This window comes from Schistocerca gregaria, chromosome 5 (genome assembly GCF_023897955.1).
Source record: "Schistocerca gregaria isolate iqSchGreg1 chromosome 5, iqSchGreg1.2, whole genome shotgun sequence".
NCBI classification, from domain to species: domain Eukaryota; kingdom Metazoa; phylum Arthropoda; class Insecta; order Orthoptera; family Acrididae; genus Schistocerca; species Schistocerca gregaria.
The window spans coordinates 373428189-373449167 of NC_064924.1; the positions used below are offsets into that span (position 1 = coordinate 373428189).

Below are 20979 nucleotides of genomic sequence, written 5' to 3' on the forward strand. Positions count from 1 at the left end.
TAATGTTAAGAGGTCAATGTGCTGAAAGTATTATTTGCAATCGATACTTTGTAAAACGCATGTAGCAATATTTACTAACTATTGTACATGTCTCTCTCTCTCTCTCTCTCTCTCTCTCTCTCTCTCTCTCTGACGCGAACATAGATAACATACAAAAAATCAAAATTATCTGACCACCTTAGAAACGTCATAACAACTAAAATGTGTCACATGCTATAATGTTAAGAGGTCAATGTGCTGAAAGTATTATTTGCAATCGATACTTTGTAAAACGCATGTAGCAATATTTACTAACTATTGTACATGTCTCTCTCTCTCTCTCTCTCTCTCTCTCTCTCTCTCTGACGCGAACATAGATAACATAGAAAAAATCAAAATTATCTGACCACCTTAGAAACGTCATAACAACTAAAATGTGTCACATGCTATAATGTTAAGAGGTCAATGTGCTGAAAGTATTATTTGCAATCGATACTTTGTAAAACGCATGTAGCAATATTTACTAACTATTGTACATGTCTCTCTCTCTCTCTCTCTCTCTCTGACGCGAACATAGATAACATAGAAAAAATCAAAATTATCTGACCACCTTAGAAACGTCATAACAACTAAAATGTGTCACATGCTATAATGTTAAGAGGTCAATGTGCTGAAAGTATTATTTGCAATCGATACTTTGTAAAACGCATGTAGCAATATTTACTAACTATTGTACATGTCTCTCTCTCTCTCTCTCTCTCTCTCTCTCTCTCTCTCTCTCTGACGCGAACATAGATAACATACAAAAAATCAAAATTATCTGACCACCTTAGAAACGTCATAACAACTAAAATGTGTCACATGCTATAATGTTAAGAGGTCAATGTGCTGAAAGTATTATTTGCAATCGATACTTTGTAAAACGCATGTAGCAATATTTACTAACTATTGTACATGTCTCTCTCTCTCTCTCTCTCTCTCTCTCTCTCTCTCTGACGCGAACATAGATAACATAGAAAAAATCAAAATTATCTGACCACCTTAGAAACGTCATAACAACTAAAATGTGTCACATGCTATAATGTTAAGAGGTCAATGTGCTGAAAGTATTATTTGCAATCGATACTTTGTAAAACGCATGTAGCAATATTTACTAACTATTGTACATGTCTCTCTCTCTCTCTCTCTCTCTCTCTCTCTCTCTCTCTCTCTCTGACGCGAACATAGATAACATAGAAAAAATCAAAATTATCTGACCACCTTAGAAACGTCATAACAACTAAAATGTGTCACATGCTATAATGTTAAGAGGTCAATGTGCTGAAAGTATTATTTGCAATCGATACTTTGTAAAACGCATGTAGCAATATTTACTAACTATTGTACATGTCTCTCTCTCTCTCTCTCTCTCTCTGACGCGAACATAGATAACATAGAAAAAATCAAAATTATCTGACCACCTTAGAAACGTCATAACAACTAAAATGTGTCACATGCTATAATGTTAAGAGGTCAATGTGCTGAAAGTATTATTTGCAATCGATACTTTGTAAAACGCATGTAGCAATATTTACTAACTATTGTACATGTCTCTCTCTCTCTCTCTCTCTCTCTCTCTCTCTCTCTCTCTGACGCGAACATAGATAACATACAAAAAATCAAAATTATCTGACCACCTTAGAAACGTCATAACAACTAAAATGTGTCACATGCTATAATGTTAAGAGGTCAATGTGCTGAAAGTATTATTTGCAATCGATACTTTGTAAAACGCATGTAGCAATATTTACTAACTATTGTACATGTCTCTCTCTCTCTCTCTCTCTCTCTCTCTCTCTCTCTGACGCGAACATAGATAACATAGAAAAAATCAAAATTATCTGACCACCTTAGAAACGTCATAACAACTAAAATGTGTCACATGCTATAATGTTAAGAGGTCAATGTGCTGAAAGTATTATTTGCAATCGATACTTTGTAAAACGCATGTAGCAATATTTACTAACTATTGTACATGTCTCTCTCTCTCTCTCTCTCTCTCTCTCTCTCTCTCTCTGACGCGAACATAGATAACATAGAAAAAATCAAAATTATCTGACCACCTTAGAAACGTCATAACAACTAAAATGTGTCACATGCTATAATGTTAAGAGGTCAATGTGCTGAAAGTATTATTTGCAATCGATACTTTGTAAAACGCATGTAGCAATATTTACTAACTATTGTACATGTCTCTCTCTCTCTCTCTCTCTCTCTCTCTCTCTCTCTCTGACGCGAACATAGATAACATACAAAAAATCAAAATTATCTGACCACCTTAGAAACGTCATAACAACTAAAATGTGTCACATGCTATAATGTTAAGAGGTCAATGTGCTGAAAGTATTATTTGCAATCGATACTTTGTAAAACGCATGTAGCAATATTTACTAACTATTGTACATGTGTCCACCTGTACCCTAGACAATGTGCTGAATAATATAGAAAATAAATAAGAATGTAAATTAAAGGAGTTCTATCTCGGAAACACTCGGGATAGGACATATGTCGACATGAAGTTTTTTCTGCTTAAACAGACCGTTTTGTTACATGCCTGAATCTTGACCATTCCCCCAGGAATTGCCGGGGTCGTTCACAGATGATGGTGTTGTCTGTAAGAAGTTATGAGGGATGTTCATTAAGTAATGTAACACTTCTTTTCTGAAAGCAGGTTGGTTTGGTTCAGGATTCCAATACACCACATTATTCCCCACTATAAAATCTATTTTTCAACATGGCCTCTGTTCAATGCGACAACCTTGCGCCATCTTGCTGGGTGGGCCTGTATGCCTGCAAGGTACCACTCTACTGGTCGACTTTCGAGCCAATGTCTTGCTGCATCAATAACCTGCCCATCATGCACATTCCCACGGGATGCCTCTTTTGTTGGCCCAAACAGATGGAAATTGTAAAGTTCGAGAGCCAGGCTGTAGGTTGCAGTTGGCCGACATGTGGGAGATCAAACAGGCTTGCATGACTTTGTTGCGACGGTAACAGACGCCTAGTCCACTGACTCACCTTACTTTTGTTCACTGCCAGGCCTCCGTAGACATTCTGCAAGCGCCCATGAATATCTGTGACGCTCTGGTTTTCCGCCAAAAGATACTCAATGACAATTCTCTCCTTGGAACGCACATCCGTTACAGACGGCACCTCTTGGAACTTGATGAAAATGTAGGAGCTTGAGTGGTAATACTTCATGATGCCCAGCAACAAGTAACGCTTCTTTTTTCAATCGATATTGGCCGAGAAAAATAGTCTTTCATAACTAATTGAACTTCCCTCATAGCAACGCTAAAAGACTGGAGCGAATGGCAGAAAGACCTGGAGGGGATCGATGATTGGAGCAAAGACTGAAAGTTACCCTTAATGTTAATATGTGAGAGATAGCAGGGCACCCTCACTTCTGGTATGGTGTCATGGCTATTAATGTTCTTAGGGAAGTTGAGCCTTATTACTTGGTTGCTATACTGGATTCGCTCTGACTTCATTCATATGATGAAATGGTTGGCAGTAGTTAACGCTCTTGCTTGCGTGTTCTAGTGAAGGAATAGCGGTAAGCTTTACCTGCATTCAAAGGGAAAGGGTGCCAAGTTAATTGGCTGCAGTAAAATCCTACGGCGGCTGACGGACGAGGAAAGCGGTTTTTCCGCTGAATCTGGGTGAAAATGTTTGCTGACTGCCAAGTCCCTCGGTCTCATTGTGCAGAGACAATGGGTGGCGCCTGTCAGTCGGCGGCTGCGTCCAGGTAGGCTGACTAGCGCCGAGGACTCGCTGCCGCTATGAGCAGAACATTGATGACCGGCAATAAAACAGTGGATGGGCCCTTGTTACGTAGGAAGCCGATGAGAGAACCGTGAGTTTCTGCAAATTTCCATGTGACACGACAGTGGCGCCTACGCGTCCAGACTCTGCTACAAAACGTATTTGTGAAGGTACGAGGCTTTTAGCGAGTTTATGGCCGTACTTTGGAAAGTTCGAAATGGACACAACAGGAGAGATAACGATCTTTTTATGGAGGGCTGTGGTTCCATCCAGGTCATGCTTTTAGAAGAGACATGGTGTAAACATGTGGGAAAGAGGCCACAAAGCTGAATCTTTTTTTCTTTTTTCCCAATTAATTTTTAAAGTCACTTTTTGGTCAAATCTGTGTATGCAGAGCAGGTGGTGGTCTCCCAGCTTCGAATGCAGGGCTCCAGCTCGTGATTGGCTTGGGCTAAAATGGGTGTAGTCTGAGCAGCTAAATGTGCTATCCTACCGAGCTCGTGAGGAAAACTGAGAGAAAGAGAAGATCTCACTCTTGTACTGGCGTTTCGTTAGTAAAGAATGGCACGTCTTTATCTAAAGTGTGAGACTTGTGCCCCTTGCTAGTGTGCCACTTAGAGCCTGTGCCAGTTGCCATCTGAACCGTCAGAGGTACTGCTTCTTGCATCACGCACACAACGAGTGATGCGTGTGTGTACTTATTTGTTTTGAATCGGCTGTCTAACTATTTGACATATTCTGTCACACATAGTCATGTCACGGAGTCAAATTGGTTTGGCAGACCAGCAAACGTGTCCACCTGCACACTATAGAGAAGGGACCTATAGAGAAGTACCTACGTTCCGAATCAGCCGAACGCGAGACCGCGTATTTGCATACTTCCGGGCGTGCGCTTTTAATAACAGATTGTCGTTGTCTGTGACCTCAGTTGGCGATCGCATCGTGCTGCCCCGCACTAACCTGCAGAAGGGTAAAGTATTCGGTGCTATGACATAGGGCTCCAATATATGCTTCTCAGCACCCTGTTATTTGGAACCATATTTTTCTTTATGGAATGGTATAGTATAGATGCGTGATAGTAGCGTAGTTTTTGGGCCATACCACGGATTCACATATATGAAGTCAGACAAAGCGATTAGTTCTAGTTAGTGTGGTGTGTTAACCCAGCTGATCACTTTGTTAACCATAGACCCCATATTATTGAAAGAGTTTGTCAAATAAAAATGTTTGTGTGGCGTTTCTTTAGCCATCTTCTATTATGTAATGTTAAGAATGAATAAATCAATTGTTATTTAGACCGCATCTCCTCTCAATGTTCTGATTAACATTACCTTTGCCATCTTTATTACAGTCTTGATTGCAACTGAAAGAGTTGAACCTTGCAAACAAAGATACCGTACGGCGGTCAAATAGGCGAAGAAATGCCCTACTGGAAACATTAACTTCTGTAAAATATCTATGAGTAATCATCCGCAATGACCTAAAGTAAAAGCATAACATGGATCAAATTGCTGAAAAAGCAGATGCCAGGTTGGGATTAATTGAAAGCATCTTAACGACATGTAATTCACTAACGAAAGAAATACCGAACAAAACTCTCGTTCGACTGATGATATAAAATACTTCATCAGTCTGGGGCTCTTACCAGGTTGGATTAATAGAAGAGGTAGAGAAGTTCCAAAGAACAGCGCGTTTCGTCACAGGATCTTTTACAAGGCACACGAACTTTACGGACGTGGTCAACAGTTTTTAGTGGCCGATGCTACAAGAGTGGCGTTGTGAGTCACATAGAGTTTTACTATTGGCATTCTGGAAGCGTACTTCCTCCCACATAAGTTTCATGAAATAATCACAAAAAGGAAATCAGAGATCTTAAAGAGCATACAACAGTTTACCTACAGTCATTCTTCCCACGTGCCATTCGGGAATGGAACAGGAAAGAGAAATGGGGAAGATGGTGGTACTAGAAGTACCCTCTGCTGCGCACCGTAAGGTGGCTTGGGGACTACAGAAGTAGATGTTTGTTTCCAAAATCACGATTCATCATGCGATATATTTCACATTCAGAATAATTTAAATTGGATACTGTGGTGTCACCGCCAGACACCACACTTGCTAGGTGGTAGCCTTTAAATCGGCCGCGCTCCGTTAGTATACGTCGGACCCGCGTGTCGCCACTATCAGTGATTGCAGACCGAGCGCCGCCACACGGCAGGTCTAGAGAGACTTCCTAGCCCTCGCCCCAGTTGTACAGCCGACTTTGCTAGCGATGGTTCACAGACTAAATACGCTCTCATTTGCCGACACGATAGTTAGCATAGCCTTCAGCTACGTTATTTGCTACGACCTAGCAAGGCGCCATTATCAGTTACTATTGATATTGTAAATCATGTACCGTCAAGAGCGACGTTCATCCTTAATGGATTAAAGTTAAGTATTCCACCAGCTACGTCCGTTGTTTCTAAATTCTAATTTCCTTGTCCTGTTCCAGACCTCACGCCAGCCTGCGTGAGCTAAATCGCGTGCCTTTCGGCCTCCTCTAGCAACACGATGTTGGCTCTCCTGCCAAACACAACAGATACATTCTCTAAAGTTTTGACGCTGATACCTGTCGTAATTTTTGCACGATATTTCCCATCAAAGATTTTTTTATTTTTTTAAAATAACAATGCTCCAAATACTTATGCTACAGTAAATGTATCCAAACATTTGTCTCTAGCTTTCTTCGTGGAGTCTTCAAAGAATGGCCACGTACGTATCTGTACAATCGTGACGCACGAAGGGCGTTGGCGCGCTTGATCTTCTTTGACAAGACGGATGCTTTTAGACGCGCAATGTGAATCGCGCAATCACAGATTTCTTTCGTTATCATAAAACGTGTTCAGCGAGGAAGCCAAACCTTCCGCGTAATCTTGACAGTTCTCGAAGCGTAATAACGAACATACACTTGATACTACATCTGAGCTTCATCGACTGTGCCACGTTTTGGAAAGCAAAGACGTCACACTATACAGGGTGTTTCAGAACTCGACGGCAAAACCTCCGGAATGGATCCCTCATATAACAAGAAGAAAAAAAAATGTCTAGTAAGCATTGGTTCTAAAATGCATACATTAGTGCTACGTGCAATTGTTCGTTTTGATACTGTTAAACACACCTTTTCTACTACAAACTCTTTGCTTCCCATATTTTTGAATGACATAGTAGGGACCAAAACAAGAAGAAATGTCCAATGAACATAGGCTCCAAAATGCATACCTTAAGAGCTATGAATGCTTCTTCAACAGAAGAGATATGTTTCACAGCAGCGAATATCAACATGAACAAATATATCTTAAGGTAGGCATTTTAGAGCCTATTTCTACTGGACATATTTTTCTTGTTTTGCTTCATACTATGGCCCCCCATGAAATGTAAAGTGCAGAGTTTGCAGTAGAAGAGATTTGTTTCACAAGATCTAAGAAGAAGATTTGCTCATAACTTTTAATGCAGGCATTTCAGAGACCATGTTTACTAGACTCCTTTTCCTTCCTGTTATTGGAATCCATTCCTGAAATTTGCCGTTGAGTTTTGAAACACACTGTATATATGGGGTGTATCGTTTTTTTTTTTTTTTTTTTTTTTTTTTTTTTTTTTTTTTTTTTTGCAGTCTTTTAGGGGTAGTAGGTGGGACTCTGTAGATTTTTGATAAGGAACCCAGGACCGGAAATGTGTCACTTGGATATAAAATATAATGGGCAGTAAAGCGAAATCGAGACAGATGGAAAAAAGTAAGTAAAGTGTTTGTTATTTCAAAAGTAATCGCCATGACTGTTAATACATTAATCCCACTGTGACAGATGACGGTCAATGGCTTCATGGAAAAATATTTACTGATGTCTACGGAACAATGAATGCACCCAAGCGTGCACCTCTTCATCCGAAGCAAACCAACGATCACGAATATCTCCAAAAATATGGAAATTGTATACTTCAGGACTGTATGGATGAAGTGTGCCGGCCGTGGTGGACGAGTTGTTCTAGGTGCTTCAGTCCGGAACCACGAGACTGCTACGGTCGCAGTTTCGAATCGTGCCTCGGGCATGGATGTATGTGATGTCCTTAGGTTTAAGTAGCTCTAAGTCTAGAGAACTAATGACCTCAGATGTTAAGTCCCATAGTGCTTAGAGCCTGAACCACTTGGATGAAATGTAAAGGCTTCCCCTACGAAACTTTTACAGCGTAGTCGAAACCAATGTGACAACTTGTCAACACAGTCCTGCTCTCTCCCATACGATTTCCATATTTTTGGTACACTGAAGGAAGGCATTTGTGGTCATTGATTAGCTTCGGCAGAAGAAGTGCACGCCTGGATACAGTCAGGGTCCCGTAGGCAATCGCAAACATTTTTCCACGAAGGCATTGACCGTCTTGTCTCACAGTGGGATAAATTTATTAACGGTTATAGTTATTTTTTGAAATAGTAAACAATTTACTTATTCTTTTTTCGTCTGTCTTATCTTCATTTGACTGCCCCTTATAACTTAGAAGACCGAATCACTTTCAAATATCCCTTTTACGTTACGCACATAAATAGAGAAAAGAGCGCCGTCGTCTGTCCCTGCTGGAATTATGATGTTACGTAACATTTTCGTTCGAATAAAACAACGGCTGCGAGGAACCGCTACGTTCGCAACTAGGAGAGATGGCTGTGGTGCTTCGCGGTCAACTTATGCTATGTCCAAACTAAGGCTGTCGATGAAACATCTATACTTCGGTTCTTTTTGTAAATCTCCGTATTATATCGGCGATATGTCCCACACCGATATATCGCAATCGAAATAGCGATATCGAATTCCGATATTTTTATTTTGTATTATGCATTTTTCGCAATTTTTGGTAGATATTTGAACTGTTCTTTTGAAAATGTAGTAGAACGTTATTTTACTTTCACTCTGTGAAGGAGTCTAACTACTTTTTGAGTTCTCATCAACTCCAGTCTTTATCTTTCACTGTGTGAAGCAAGTATAGGTGGCACAAAGAAGAAGTCCGATGCCACTAGGTGAGCACTAGGGGGTGGGGGGTGGGGGGTTGGGGGTGAATCGAAAAACAAGATGTCAGATGTGAAGAAATAGCACACCAGGTATGTTGAAAAATTTTTTTTTAGAGTAACTGGTGTGCTATTTCTTCACATTGGCATTCTTCAAAAACAGTTGCTGACAATTATGAACAAAAATTTAAGTGACAAGACTGGTCTTTGCTAGGGGAAGGCGTGTGAGGGGAATTCTGACGTAATCGGCGCTCACCGCTACAATAAGAACTGCAACATTTAACTTCGCCACGCAATTTTGATGCTGCCACTTCTAGCTCACTGGCGTTTGCAGTAATGGAAAAAAAAACGGGAAGTCGACATAAAGTGTTCCGGACAAATCCAATATGTGACAAAACGGAACGATGGACCCATCGGACACCTTTCATTGTGCCACTTACATGCAGTTATCATTGTTAGCAAAGTGGTTATCGCCAAGCGCTCCTGACAACATCCTTGTCTCTAAAGAACACTCGTCGTCGAGGTCAAAGTACTAAACTATTTTTTAAAAGTCTTCGAGCCAGTCATATCTGGGAGCCTATTTCGTATACTGGGACTTTCTTAACATCTACTGTGCGCCACAGTGCTAAACGCTTTCCTGGAAAACTAGAGGTATAAAATCTGCCTGTTGCTCTTCATCCATTACTCGCAGGATATCATGCGAGAAATGGTAAGTTGAGTTTCACATGAGCTATGCTTTCTAAATCCATGATGACATGAGAATTGAAACTTTTCTGTCTCAAGGAAGACCATTTGCCTTTCTGCCATGCTTCACCACGACAACATGATTGCTCGAACATGGTTTGATGAACACTCCATACAGTGTACGACCATGGCTAGGCCTCCAGAGTGGACGATGTTATTAAACCAGTCGAGCACATGCGGGATGCTCTCGATGCTCGAGTATGCTCGATGAGCCCTGTACCAGCAACACAAGGAAAGTTAAGAGTAGCATTGCAAGATGCGTGCACCAGTATCTCTCCAAAACGATCTTAATAGCTCGTAGAGTCCGTTCCTGGACCTCCCAGTGCAGTTTTGAGGACTCGAGGAGAAGTGAAATTCTGGTAACACAACACCCTGTACCTTCTCATAATTTCCGATCACTCAGTGTACTTAAATTACAGTTTGCATATTACTGAACTATACTTCGATTTCGAGACTCTTAGTGGCCTTAAGGATCATGGATCTCAGGTCTTTATTCTGACGCACAACAGCTGATTTGTCGTCAGTGTTCGACAAGCGTCAGATAACAATGATTGAAAGATACGCTTTGAATCTGGAAGAACGCAGTGCTATCTGCCGGCCGCTATCTTATCGATGACAGATAAGTTCCCAGCACTGCACACAGTGCGCCAGGCAATCATCGGAGATGAGGAACCTAGTTATTTTCATATTGCTGTTCGTGTTCGGAGCTGTTTTTATAGCTGGTGAGTAAACAATTCTCTTTTAAGATGTATGATACGACGCTCTAGAAATTTCGTTGATTATTTGAAACTAAGAAAAATTTGAGATTAGCGTCCCATGAATCCAGAGTGTGTCTGACAAGTCCCTTAGATCGAGCAATGGCCGCCACGACTCGTAAGCCGTCTGCAGAAAGATATCGATTTATTCTGTCTGCTGTGTCGATAGTTGTCATAATTTCTTACGTATCATCCGAAGTATTAAAATAACATTAAACTATAAGATCTGAAAGGAATTATTTCCATGAAGTATGCATTTGTGCTTAACAATAATCGTAACAACACTTGTGATCTTTTCCTTGTGACGAATTCTACATAGTTATTCATCGGGAATTGAATGACATGAGATGCTATCGATATAAGAGCTCCAGACCCCTTGAAAAAAGCTACTTCCACGACCAAAGAGTAGCGGTACAATAACTGTTGTTCTCTTCCGAAGGTGGTGCATACTATCAACCACGGGGCAAAAGAAACGAAACTGCTGTAATTACTTATGAACTACTTGTCGTGGGGTATTACTGCGCGTCTATTTTTTCAGGCTTGAACAGTATCCTTACGCTGTGACTAGTGTTTTCACGTCAATTAACACAATGCCGGTATAGGTGCGGTTTACCACAGACATGCTCTTCGCACCGCCGGAAAATGTGTACCATGAGTAAGACAAAAGGATCGATATTGATGTAATATGCTTTTCAGATATGTTAAGTTAGTGGTGGTCACCTCCATAGTACAACCCATTCCATTCCACACGGTCCTTTTTCGTTTCTTCTCAAGACACATCTGCACGCTGTTATCACGGTTGCTTAGCAGCACCGGTGTTTCACCCTTCCACCGGATCACAAGAGTTTAAGGTTGAAAAAACTGTCTTGTTCTAACACACAGTTAATAATATTTACATAGTAAAGCGAGGAGACTTTTATTTCGTATCGAGGAACTAGCCAAAGCGACATAAATAAGTACATAACAGCGTAAAGTTTTGCATTTTAAGAGAAAACCAACGCAGTATACAAGAGCGCATGATCAAATTAATCTTATGTTTCTAAGCATTTCGTCAAGAAAAACCTGGCTTCGGCAGAAATCCTGCAGTTGTTCTGTCAAACCCTTAGATTGTTTAATGATTTGGTTGTGAGGAATTGTGTTTTAAAGGCTCCTTAATATTGAGGAAAAGACGTGTGGAGGTTCAAAAATGTTCAAATGTGTATGAGGCAGCGTTCGCGATCTGGAGGCAGACTCTTATTTTCTTGTTATTATTTTATTTCGCGGTTATGTGTCCACAATGGTTGGTAAAGAGAAATATAGTATAATGTGACAGTGTCAAATATCATATAACGAAGCTTCTGTGGAACTATATGAACGTAAGGCTACAGCAATGTAGAGTGGTGAAAGGTTTAGATTTAAATATGGTATTGAACGAAGAAAAGTAGCTTGTGTAAAACTTGCAACACTGCGAACTCTCCATTGGAACCGTTGGTATTAAGAGCAAACCGATACCGATGATAAACACCTGGCGAAAACTAAACTCGATGAAGCAGCGCAACATTTTTTTTTTTTCTTAGAAATGTATGCTACAGACTTGCAAGGATACATATGTGGGAAATTCACCCTCGAGTGACGATCTGTTGTGTGCGATTACCTCTGCCAGACGTTTTCTTTAGAGTGTTGCATGAATTGGTCAGTTGTTTGCTTTTTCTATAGTCTCAGGATATTTCACATGTGCTCAGGAATGTTACGAATAAAATATCGTCAGTCTTATTCCGCAGTCTGCTTGACTATCGTTCCTTTACCCACCTACCTGCAATTCTCACATACCCCCTTTATGATGACCAAAGTAACACATGCAATACATTCTCTTCGCCTTTACAATGGGCTTTTATTTCATTAGCTGGTTTATTTATTAAAATAACGATTAGAAAATTATAGGGAACACTAACAGAAATGTTTTAAAACACAATGCATAGTTACGACATAAAACTATTGTTAAAGTTGATGTTAAGCATCCTTCTATAAGAACCAACAAAGGGAGTCGACTTTCTTTGAGATACGATATGTCCAAATCTTCCGTAACTAGACACAATGTTCCGTTACATGTAACTCTAACAGTGTTTCTTGTTAGCTCACTGTACTCGCCTGAGTGTTCGCCCTCACTGTCTTCTCGTGGCTACGAAGATGCCTTCTAAGTTTAAGTAATTCAAACATTAAAATTTCGAAAATCTGTTTAATGTCGCGTGTTAAATGAATAGCTTTCTTTCTTTTTACAAACAAGTTGTAATGTCACTATGTTAACAAAAGTAATATCAGGAATTTTTCCGGTTTGGCTCTGAGCACTATGGGACTTAACTTCTGAGATCATCAGTGCCCTAGAACTTAGAACTACTTAAACGTAACTAACCGAAGGACATCACACACATCCATGCCCGAGGCAGGATTCGAACCTGCGACCGTAGCGGTCGCGCTGATCCAGACTGAAACCTCTCGGCCACACTGGCCGGCTTATTTTGTTCTTTACTTATAAATGTTCTCCTAACGACTTGCAAAGATACACCCATGGGGACTTCGCACCCAAGCGATGATCTGCCGTGTGGGATTACTTCTACCAGACGTTTTCCTTCGAGTATTGCACAAGATTTTTCCATATCTCAATGTATTGCACATGTGCACAGGAATATTGCGAATAAAATATTGTTAGTCTTATTCCGCAGTCGGCTCGAGTGTCATTCCCAGTACGTATCTTCATTATGATGGTCGAAGTATTTAGGTTAGAGGTGCACAGGTCCAGGTATCGAACATGCAAACGAAATGGGTTAAAAGAAATATATAACTATAGAGAAAACTTAAATCGCGGACATCATAAGCGCGTTTGGAACGCACGACTAAAAATAATGACTAGATCAGGACATTCGAAGAAAACATTATGGAAGATTTAAGAGTTAGTAAAAAATAAAATTCCATTAAATATGATTGTTTTTATTTTCGACAAACTCCAGTAAGTACGTGTGCACTAAACACACACACACGCACCCGCACACACACATGCGCTCACGCATTATGTAAACTTGTGAAATTATAAACTTATGACAAAGGCGTAGTGTTTATGCAGATCAGACACCTGCAACAGGCCACCGAGAAATATATCCACAATGTATAAATGTACTGAGACGCTGTTTTCTACAAGTTATAACTGATAATAAGGCGAGTTTTATAACGTATAAAGCTTCCTCAACACGATTCGAGCAAGGGGTCGCAGCGCTTAAAGTTCTGGCGAGTAGACTACTTTCGGGAATAGCGGGGTTCAATTCCTCATCCATCCTTCTGCTCCGTCTCTAATGACGTAGTCATCCATGGGACGTTAATCTTTCTTCCAACTTTTTTTATCGAGACTCAGGGCTCTCTCGAAACCATCAACATTAAATGAACTATGTATGCAACAAACAGTACTTGCAATCCGGGCTCGGTGACATTTAAAGGCAATTCTTGGTATGCAAGATGCATCACCAGACCTCAATACGTTGTCTGCTCGACGACTCGCCACCCAGAGTATTCACGGGAGCTATAGTTCTCCAGGCACCCAGAGATTTCACGAAGAGAGCTGGTCTGATTTTCGAGAGAGGTGAGGTTCAAATGCCTATTCTGACAATCTGAAATCTGATGCAGGTTTCCCATGATTAATTGAAATTACGTCAGGTGAATACCGGGACGGTTTCCTTAAGCGAGGCTATGATCTATTTCCTTCCTCATCCTTGTCATAAGACTCAGCTTTTTAGCTCTAATGACCTTGTTCTCAGCGGCATGAACAGATCAAGTCCATAGGAACTTTCGTGCCAGCAGAGGCTATCAAAGAGGTCAGCCGTGCGAATCATTGCTCCAGATACATTCTGTTAGAGCTGACCCAATGACAGTTATTAGTGTTTAATTGATGGCATAATCAAAAGAGTGTCACCAGCTTAAGCCAAATTTACTTGGAGTTGTATGTGCCCAAGAAATGTGTCGGAGATACTGTAAAACTCCTACATTCATCCCAGTCTCTGAGAATCTATAGCAAGGAAAGATGCAGTCTGTTTAATCATCTTGTTCTCTTAGTGGATGCCGTGGTGATGGGCTCTCCTTCACTTCAACTTTTCGCTGCCATTGCATTGGCTCTTGCTTGTAAAAGGAAATGGCAGCTTCTCAACTATGTTCTCCTTTAGCACTACCCTTAACAGTTGATTGCCATCATTATACAACCTGGTCCAACATGTGGCAGAAACTATACTGTCTGCCTGAATCTTCCAGACATTCTCCATCTCTCGACCTCAGCGTTTCCACCCACTACGACAGGTGTCAGCAAGCTTTTCCCCAACAATGTTCAAAGAATGATTACAATTGTTTTTCCCAATTGGTCTACTTTGTTTACGTAATGTACCCAGTAGTTCTAGAGGATTTGACTTCTTCTACTTCGTTACATGACTTCGGAAAACCTTTATGTGATTCCATCTTTCCAACGCACATTGACGGTGGGGTACTATAGTAGCGACATTTACACATGTCTCGAATAGAATTACCTTTGCTGTATATTGTGTCTGTGTTTTATGGTAAAATATTTTTGTAGGCTTTACTCCTCCTAATCTAACGCAGAAGAGTAGTAGCCACCGTATCTTTTATCTTTATCCAGTTTTTCCTAGGCAGCATATGTTTAAATATACTTTATCCCTTTCATGCTGAGCAAAGTGTTCCGTTAGTACTCTCAACATAAACTACATGGCCATGGTGATAAAGGCGCCCATGCCTGAGGGCAAGGGGGCCCGCCCTCCTTTTTTCCGTAGCTCTCAGGGAAAGGAAAAACTATAGTGTAGTCAGGTGTTTTCCTTTCAGGAAAATTATTTAAAGGTCGGTATTCTGTAGGTTTTTAACTGGGTCGGAACACGAACTTTTTAAGGGGTACTTATAAGTCGCCATTCATCTTCTAAAATATTAAAAATAACGCATACCCCAAGTCTAGCCCCCCCCCCTCCTTCCCCCCACAAACTATCTCATGGGCGTATTGATGGTGAACCCATCAAGTAATTCATTGCCTTATTCTCAGAGAGCGACCAGCTGTTATTTATATTTCTAGATCCACTAGCCAACAGCATGCTTTCTCATCCTGAATAATTTCCAGCCACAGGCTGAGTCTGTTTGGAACATAAGCCTCGCCAGTTGGTCCTGTTATCTCATCATCTTTCTGTGTTCACTCTAGTCCAGTCCTCGCCTCTTTTTTCAATTTACTCTTCCGCACTTTTCAGCCATCTACGCCTTGGTCTTCCTCTTTGTCGTTTCTTTCGCATCTCTAATTCATATATCCTGTCGGGAAACCTCTTGTTTTTCATTCTCTGTTAGGTGTCCGTAACATCTCAGCCTTGATGTTTCCATCCTGTTCTGCAAGTGGTCGTCTTTCACCGTTTCCCTTTCCCTTTCATTCTTCATGCTATCTCTCCTCGTTACTGCCAACATACTGCCCAAGAACTTCATTTCACATGCCTGTAATCTACCCACATCTCTTTTCTTCATTATCCATGTTTTACGTGCATAGGTCAGTATGCTGTCTCATCTAAACATAAAATCAAATAGTTCTTTCTACTAGCATATGGCGTCATATCGCTCCCAGTCTTCATATACAGTTCGATGTCATAGATTACGTCATATTTCCAGTTCCAAGCAGACTGTTCACGTGTAGTAATTCCATGGAAACGTCTTGATCGCTAAAAACGTTATTTCTGAAGCGTTTCGAGTAATCATCATCGATAATATATGCTAGGAAACCTCATATAAGTGAGCAATACTAGACTCTTTGGATTAATGTATTGCTGCAGTTATTTAGCCTCACTGTATTTTCATTGTAACTAGCAGGCTGCGTGTTACTTTTGCTTCTGGCGAGAAGTGTGAAACGCCAACTAGCTTAACATACGGCTCTAGTTGGCTGCTCCTATTAAAACAAACCAGCTTCGGCGCATGATGTACTAGCTGCGTTCAAAAAATAATGAGAATTTTTGTTTTTTGAAAATAATTACTTATTGGTCTCCATCAGAGTTATCCTCTTCAAAATATTCCCCATTATATTTTATCCACTTACGCCAGAGCCTTATCCAATCCCCTAAACACTTCTGAAACTCTATCTTTCGGGGACTTTTAAGCTCTCTCGGCGTGGTTAACATATGCTTGTAAAACGACGGAAGTGTTATTTTCGGCCAAAAATTCACAAACAGGCAACAAAAAGTAATTCAAAAGCCATGAACTGCTTCGCCACAAAGCATGTGGATAGTTTTTCGGATTTCTTCAGGCAAATACCGTTGAACTTATAATTATCACTCCTTATTGACTGTTCGACCTTTTTATAAGAACTTATGGCGCATTGTGTCGTTAAAAAAAAGACAGCAGCGATCATAGCTTTCTCACATAACCGCTCTTGTTGAGATTTTCTCGATCTTAGCTATCCATAAGGCTTCCATTGGGATGACTGAGCCTTTATTTCGATGCCACGTGCGTAAAAGCATCATTCGTCACCTGTTACGACCATTTTACTAGTTCTGCATAGCTGCTGATTTCATCAAGAAGCTGCTGATTTCATCTAGAACTTGCATTCGCCACTCTGTTTGTTCGAAATTCAACAGTTTTAAACAGTTTTTGCTGCTACACATTTCATACTAAAAACTTCCATAAATATTCATGCCATAAGCCAATTGATACATCTTCATCATCAGCGAATTATCTGAGTGTGATACACCGCCGGTGCAAAATCATTTCTTTTACTTCTTCCGCGATTTTATCAGTTGATGATTTGCCGGGGTTGCCGAGGGCGCTCATCTTAAACATCAACACTCTGCATTCTTCGAAATGTGTATACAACTCCGAAGTAAATGTTTTACTCAAAGCAGGCTTATCAAAGGTATTACATTGAACATTTCTAAAATTTTACTGCATTTTATTTCGTTTTCATAACAGATTTTAACAAATGTTCTGTGATTCATTTCGTACAAAATAAATACTTGACGATACTGCCCGATACTGCCAAAATACATGAAACCTTTTTGACAGATGGCAACAGAACAAATGTCCGATATGGCTAACAGTGTACAGAACATTGAATTAAAACTTTTGGGCTGAGACGCCGTGATCGACATACAGGGTGTTTATAAATGAATATCGAGGTTTTAAAGCTTCATAATATTTATTACATTACACTTAGAGTTATAAATTATATGTCAAATGAAAGAGCAACTCAAACAGTTTTACCAACAACCTTATAAATGTTCAATGTGAGCACCAATAGTCACACGGCACACATCAAGTCCATAGCCCAAGCGCTGGAAAGGCCGCAAGGGGCCCAATGACAGGGCTTGCTTTGCATGGCCTCCACGTTCACCTGACCTAACGCCATGCGATTTTTTCCTTTGGAGCTTCATCAAGGATCGTGTGTACGTGCCTCCGCTACCAACTGACCTCTCTGAATTAAGAAACCGGATTGAAGCGGCTGTTGCTACAATCACAGAAGACACACTTATCAACGTTTGGGAAGATCTCGGCTATAGACTTGATGTGTGCCGTGTGACTAATGGTGTTCACATTGAACATTTATAACATTTGTAAGGTTGTTGGTAAAACTGTTTGAGTTGCTCTTTCATTTGACATGTCATTTATAACTGTAAGTTTAATGTAATAAATATTATAAAGCCTTAAAACCCCGATATTCATTTGTAAACACCCTGTATAACACTGCAGTTGTCGCTTTATCTTCGAAGATCTCCCGCATTCGGAGACGAAACGTCGAGGAATAGTTTTTGTATAACAGCCCGGAAGTTTTCAGCCCGTAAGTTTTAACCGAAGCAAACACGGCAGCGAAAGTCAACATGGTATGACTTAAAGGTGAGCGAGAAATTGCGTGTCTGTTACAAATCACAGTAACTGAGAAGTCATAGGTATCACAATAAGAACTGTAAAAAATCTGGTTGGGGTTTCAGCCACAACAAAAAGTCGCAAGTAGCACTTTACAATCGATACCATGTCCTATCAGTTGTACGAATTTCGGACTTCTTCCTGTGAACCTTATGTCATGCTACCGAGTCCAGCTGCGATTTCAGTGACAAGTAGCAAATAGAGGTCGCAAGTAGCAATTAAAATGCTGTGTGCCATCTGATGCCCTAAGTTCGCACTACTCTTTTTCTTTATGACACGCTATCGAATCTAATTACGATTCCTGTGACAAGCCGCAACTTAAGTCGCAAGTAGCAACTAAAATGCACAGTTAACACTAGATGCCGCCATCTGTTGACATACGTCCACACTTCGTTCTGAGAACCTTGTGTCCCACGATATGGTTGTATTACATATCTATAGTCGAAGAAATGAACCAGGAAGCTAATTTGCTCTGAGAAAAATTTTCTACTCGGTTGAGAATTGGTGCAGTCAAGGGATGTGTATGCCGAATAAAGGTTGTGCTAGTACATAGACCTATAGCGTAGCCCGGAACTTTCATGAGATATTTAAACATATTTTACATCATAAAAGCTAAAACTGCACTATAATTTCAGAAAACACATAATGGATAAAGCTGCGATGAGTATTCCGATGCGTATTACACACATGTATCATAAATAAACTGCAATCTTGGTGTCCACTACGTAACTTTCACCAAATGTTTAACAGTTGTATTCACAAGATTAATAAATTTTTTCCGACAGTACAATACGTAGTTAGACTTTTGTCTGTATTTTCGAATATTGCATAAATACTTTCCCAACGTCAACGTATAACTGCCAAGTCAACACTTTCCATTGTTTTTACTTGCACGTCATCAACCTTAAAACAGGCAACCTTCCAACCTAACGTAGGCCTTGGGCTACGCTGCAGCTCAGTGTGTTATCATAACATCATTCAAGGTGTAAGGGACGCACCACACTACGGGTCAACACCACAATCTAGCAAGTCTTTATCGCTAAATATACAGCAGAAAATTTTGGGGTGTGGGATGGCTTAAACAAGGTGAGAATCGAATTTTCATTATTCATGGACTGTGCAGTTTACATTTATTTATTATCCCTTTCAAATCATATAATGACTACAATGACACACTGTACCAATACTCATTTTTCACATTTATGTTATCGATTACGGCTCTTTTACGCTGCGAGTTCTTCGAAATTCGTCTTGAATCTTCATGATGATCTCTTCTAGATGTGGATGGATACATAGAGCAGCCAGTAATCGAAATGCGTCTGGAAAATCACGAGGATTATTAAAGATTTATAGTGCTACTAATTACTAGCAACATAATTCATATTATACAGCTGCTAATATTTCTGGTAATGAAAGCAGTTGACTGTGGGGAGGTTTCACACTTTGCATAAACGATGCTCCTAAGTTCATTTACAAACTTAGAAACTAATCTTACTTCCGACAAAGACGGTGTAAAGACGCTGTGGCAACTTTTCCAGTTTTTCTACGATATTTTAAATTATCGCCATATCGTGTGAGTGAAATTGTGGTGCCGATACCTGTGAACGTAACAATGTGGTCAGAATCCGTATTCGACATGCACTCTTATGATACTGTGTGGTAGTTTGTGCTATGATCTCAACATCACACTATCAATATTTTCACACTTGTGTCATTAATGGAAAACTAAAGACAAAGGTAGAACTTAAGTAAAACATATTACTAGTGACTGTTTTCTTTTAGATAAAAGTTTGTCTGTGGGCAGGCGTATCTATCGTATATCATGTAACAACTGAGGAAGAATCGTTGGAAATATTAATAATACCGTTTCACGTAACATGTTGTTATTTGGGTTACTGAAAGGACCTTAGGTCCCGACAAGTAATTGCCTATACAGGCGAGAACATAATTTTTGATTGTATTGACACAATTCGCTTTTTACTTACGACTATTGACAGTGTAACATATGCGGTGGTAAATCGGAGTTAAGGATCGCAGTTAGCGAGAAGAAGCATTCACAGAAATCACTGATATGGGAAAATTGCAGTTTAGCCCGTCCCTAGTAATTGGTCTATACAGAAATATTAATACATATTTACCTACACAACAACGACAAAATGGCGCGGATCGGACTAGTTAACTGAAATCAGTGTCTCATTGCTCCTAGTACACATTCGAAAAGCTGGATTACTTTGTCTTAGAACTGTCCAATATCGAATAAACCGTGAATTTTTGTGGAGCCATCCATTTAGAAAGTAACGCTGCGGTCTTCCAGTTAACCGAAGTCCAGTGCCACTAAGAACGGAAATAAAGCGTATGAGAGGATGTATCCAAACAGACATTTTCTTTGCTTTCGTTAAATCAAGGAGAAACCACACAATTACAATAACCAAAAAATGATGTGTAAATGAAATTATACTCATCCATATGTAGTATATAAAACATTAGAGACAATTTCAGACAAAGAACTTAGGTTGTAATTTACACCATATTAGAACTGTGAAAGTTGTATTTGTCAGTTTGGTGTGGTACAAGTAAGATCTGAAAGAACTGTGATTACCTCGATGAAAAACGCAACAGGAAATGAATTTAATTATTTCTGTAAAGAACGAACAAAGAACAGGAGAGAAGCTCGCTTCATCAATAGTTGTTACCGATTGCACCTATTTAAGGAGGTTTTGGATGCACTCATGACCTTTGAATCATCATCTCGAAAGAACCAAG

The 20979-nt window shown here is 40.0% G+C and overlaps 1 protein-coding gene across 1 annotated transcript in view; it reads left to right on the forward strand.

Moving 5' to 3' along the window:
- Positions 1 to 10179: 10179 nt before the first annotated feature.
- Positions 10180 to 20979, forward strand: part of LOC126273073 (uncharacterized) — a 108236-nt gene continuing 97436 nt past the window's right edge. Inside the window, exon 1 of the mRNA XM_049976484.1 lies at positions 10180 to 10278. Coding sequence (XP_049832441.1) covers positions 10221 to 10278 — 58 coding nt within the window. The 5' untranslated portion in view covers positions 10180 to 10220. The remainder of the gene's footprint in view (positions 10279 to 20979) is intronic.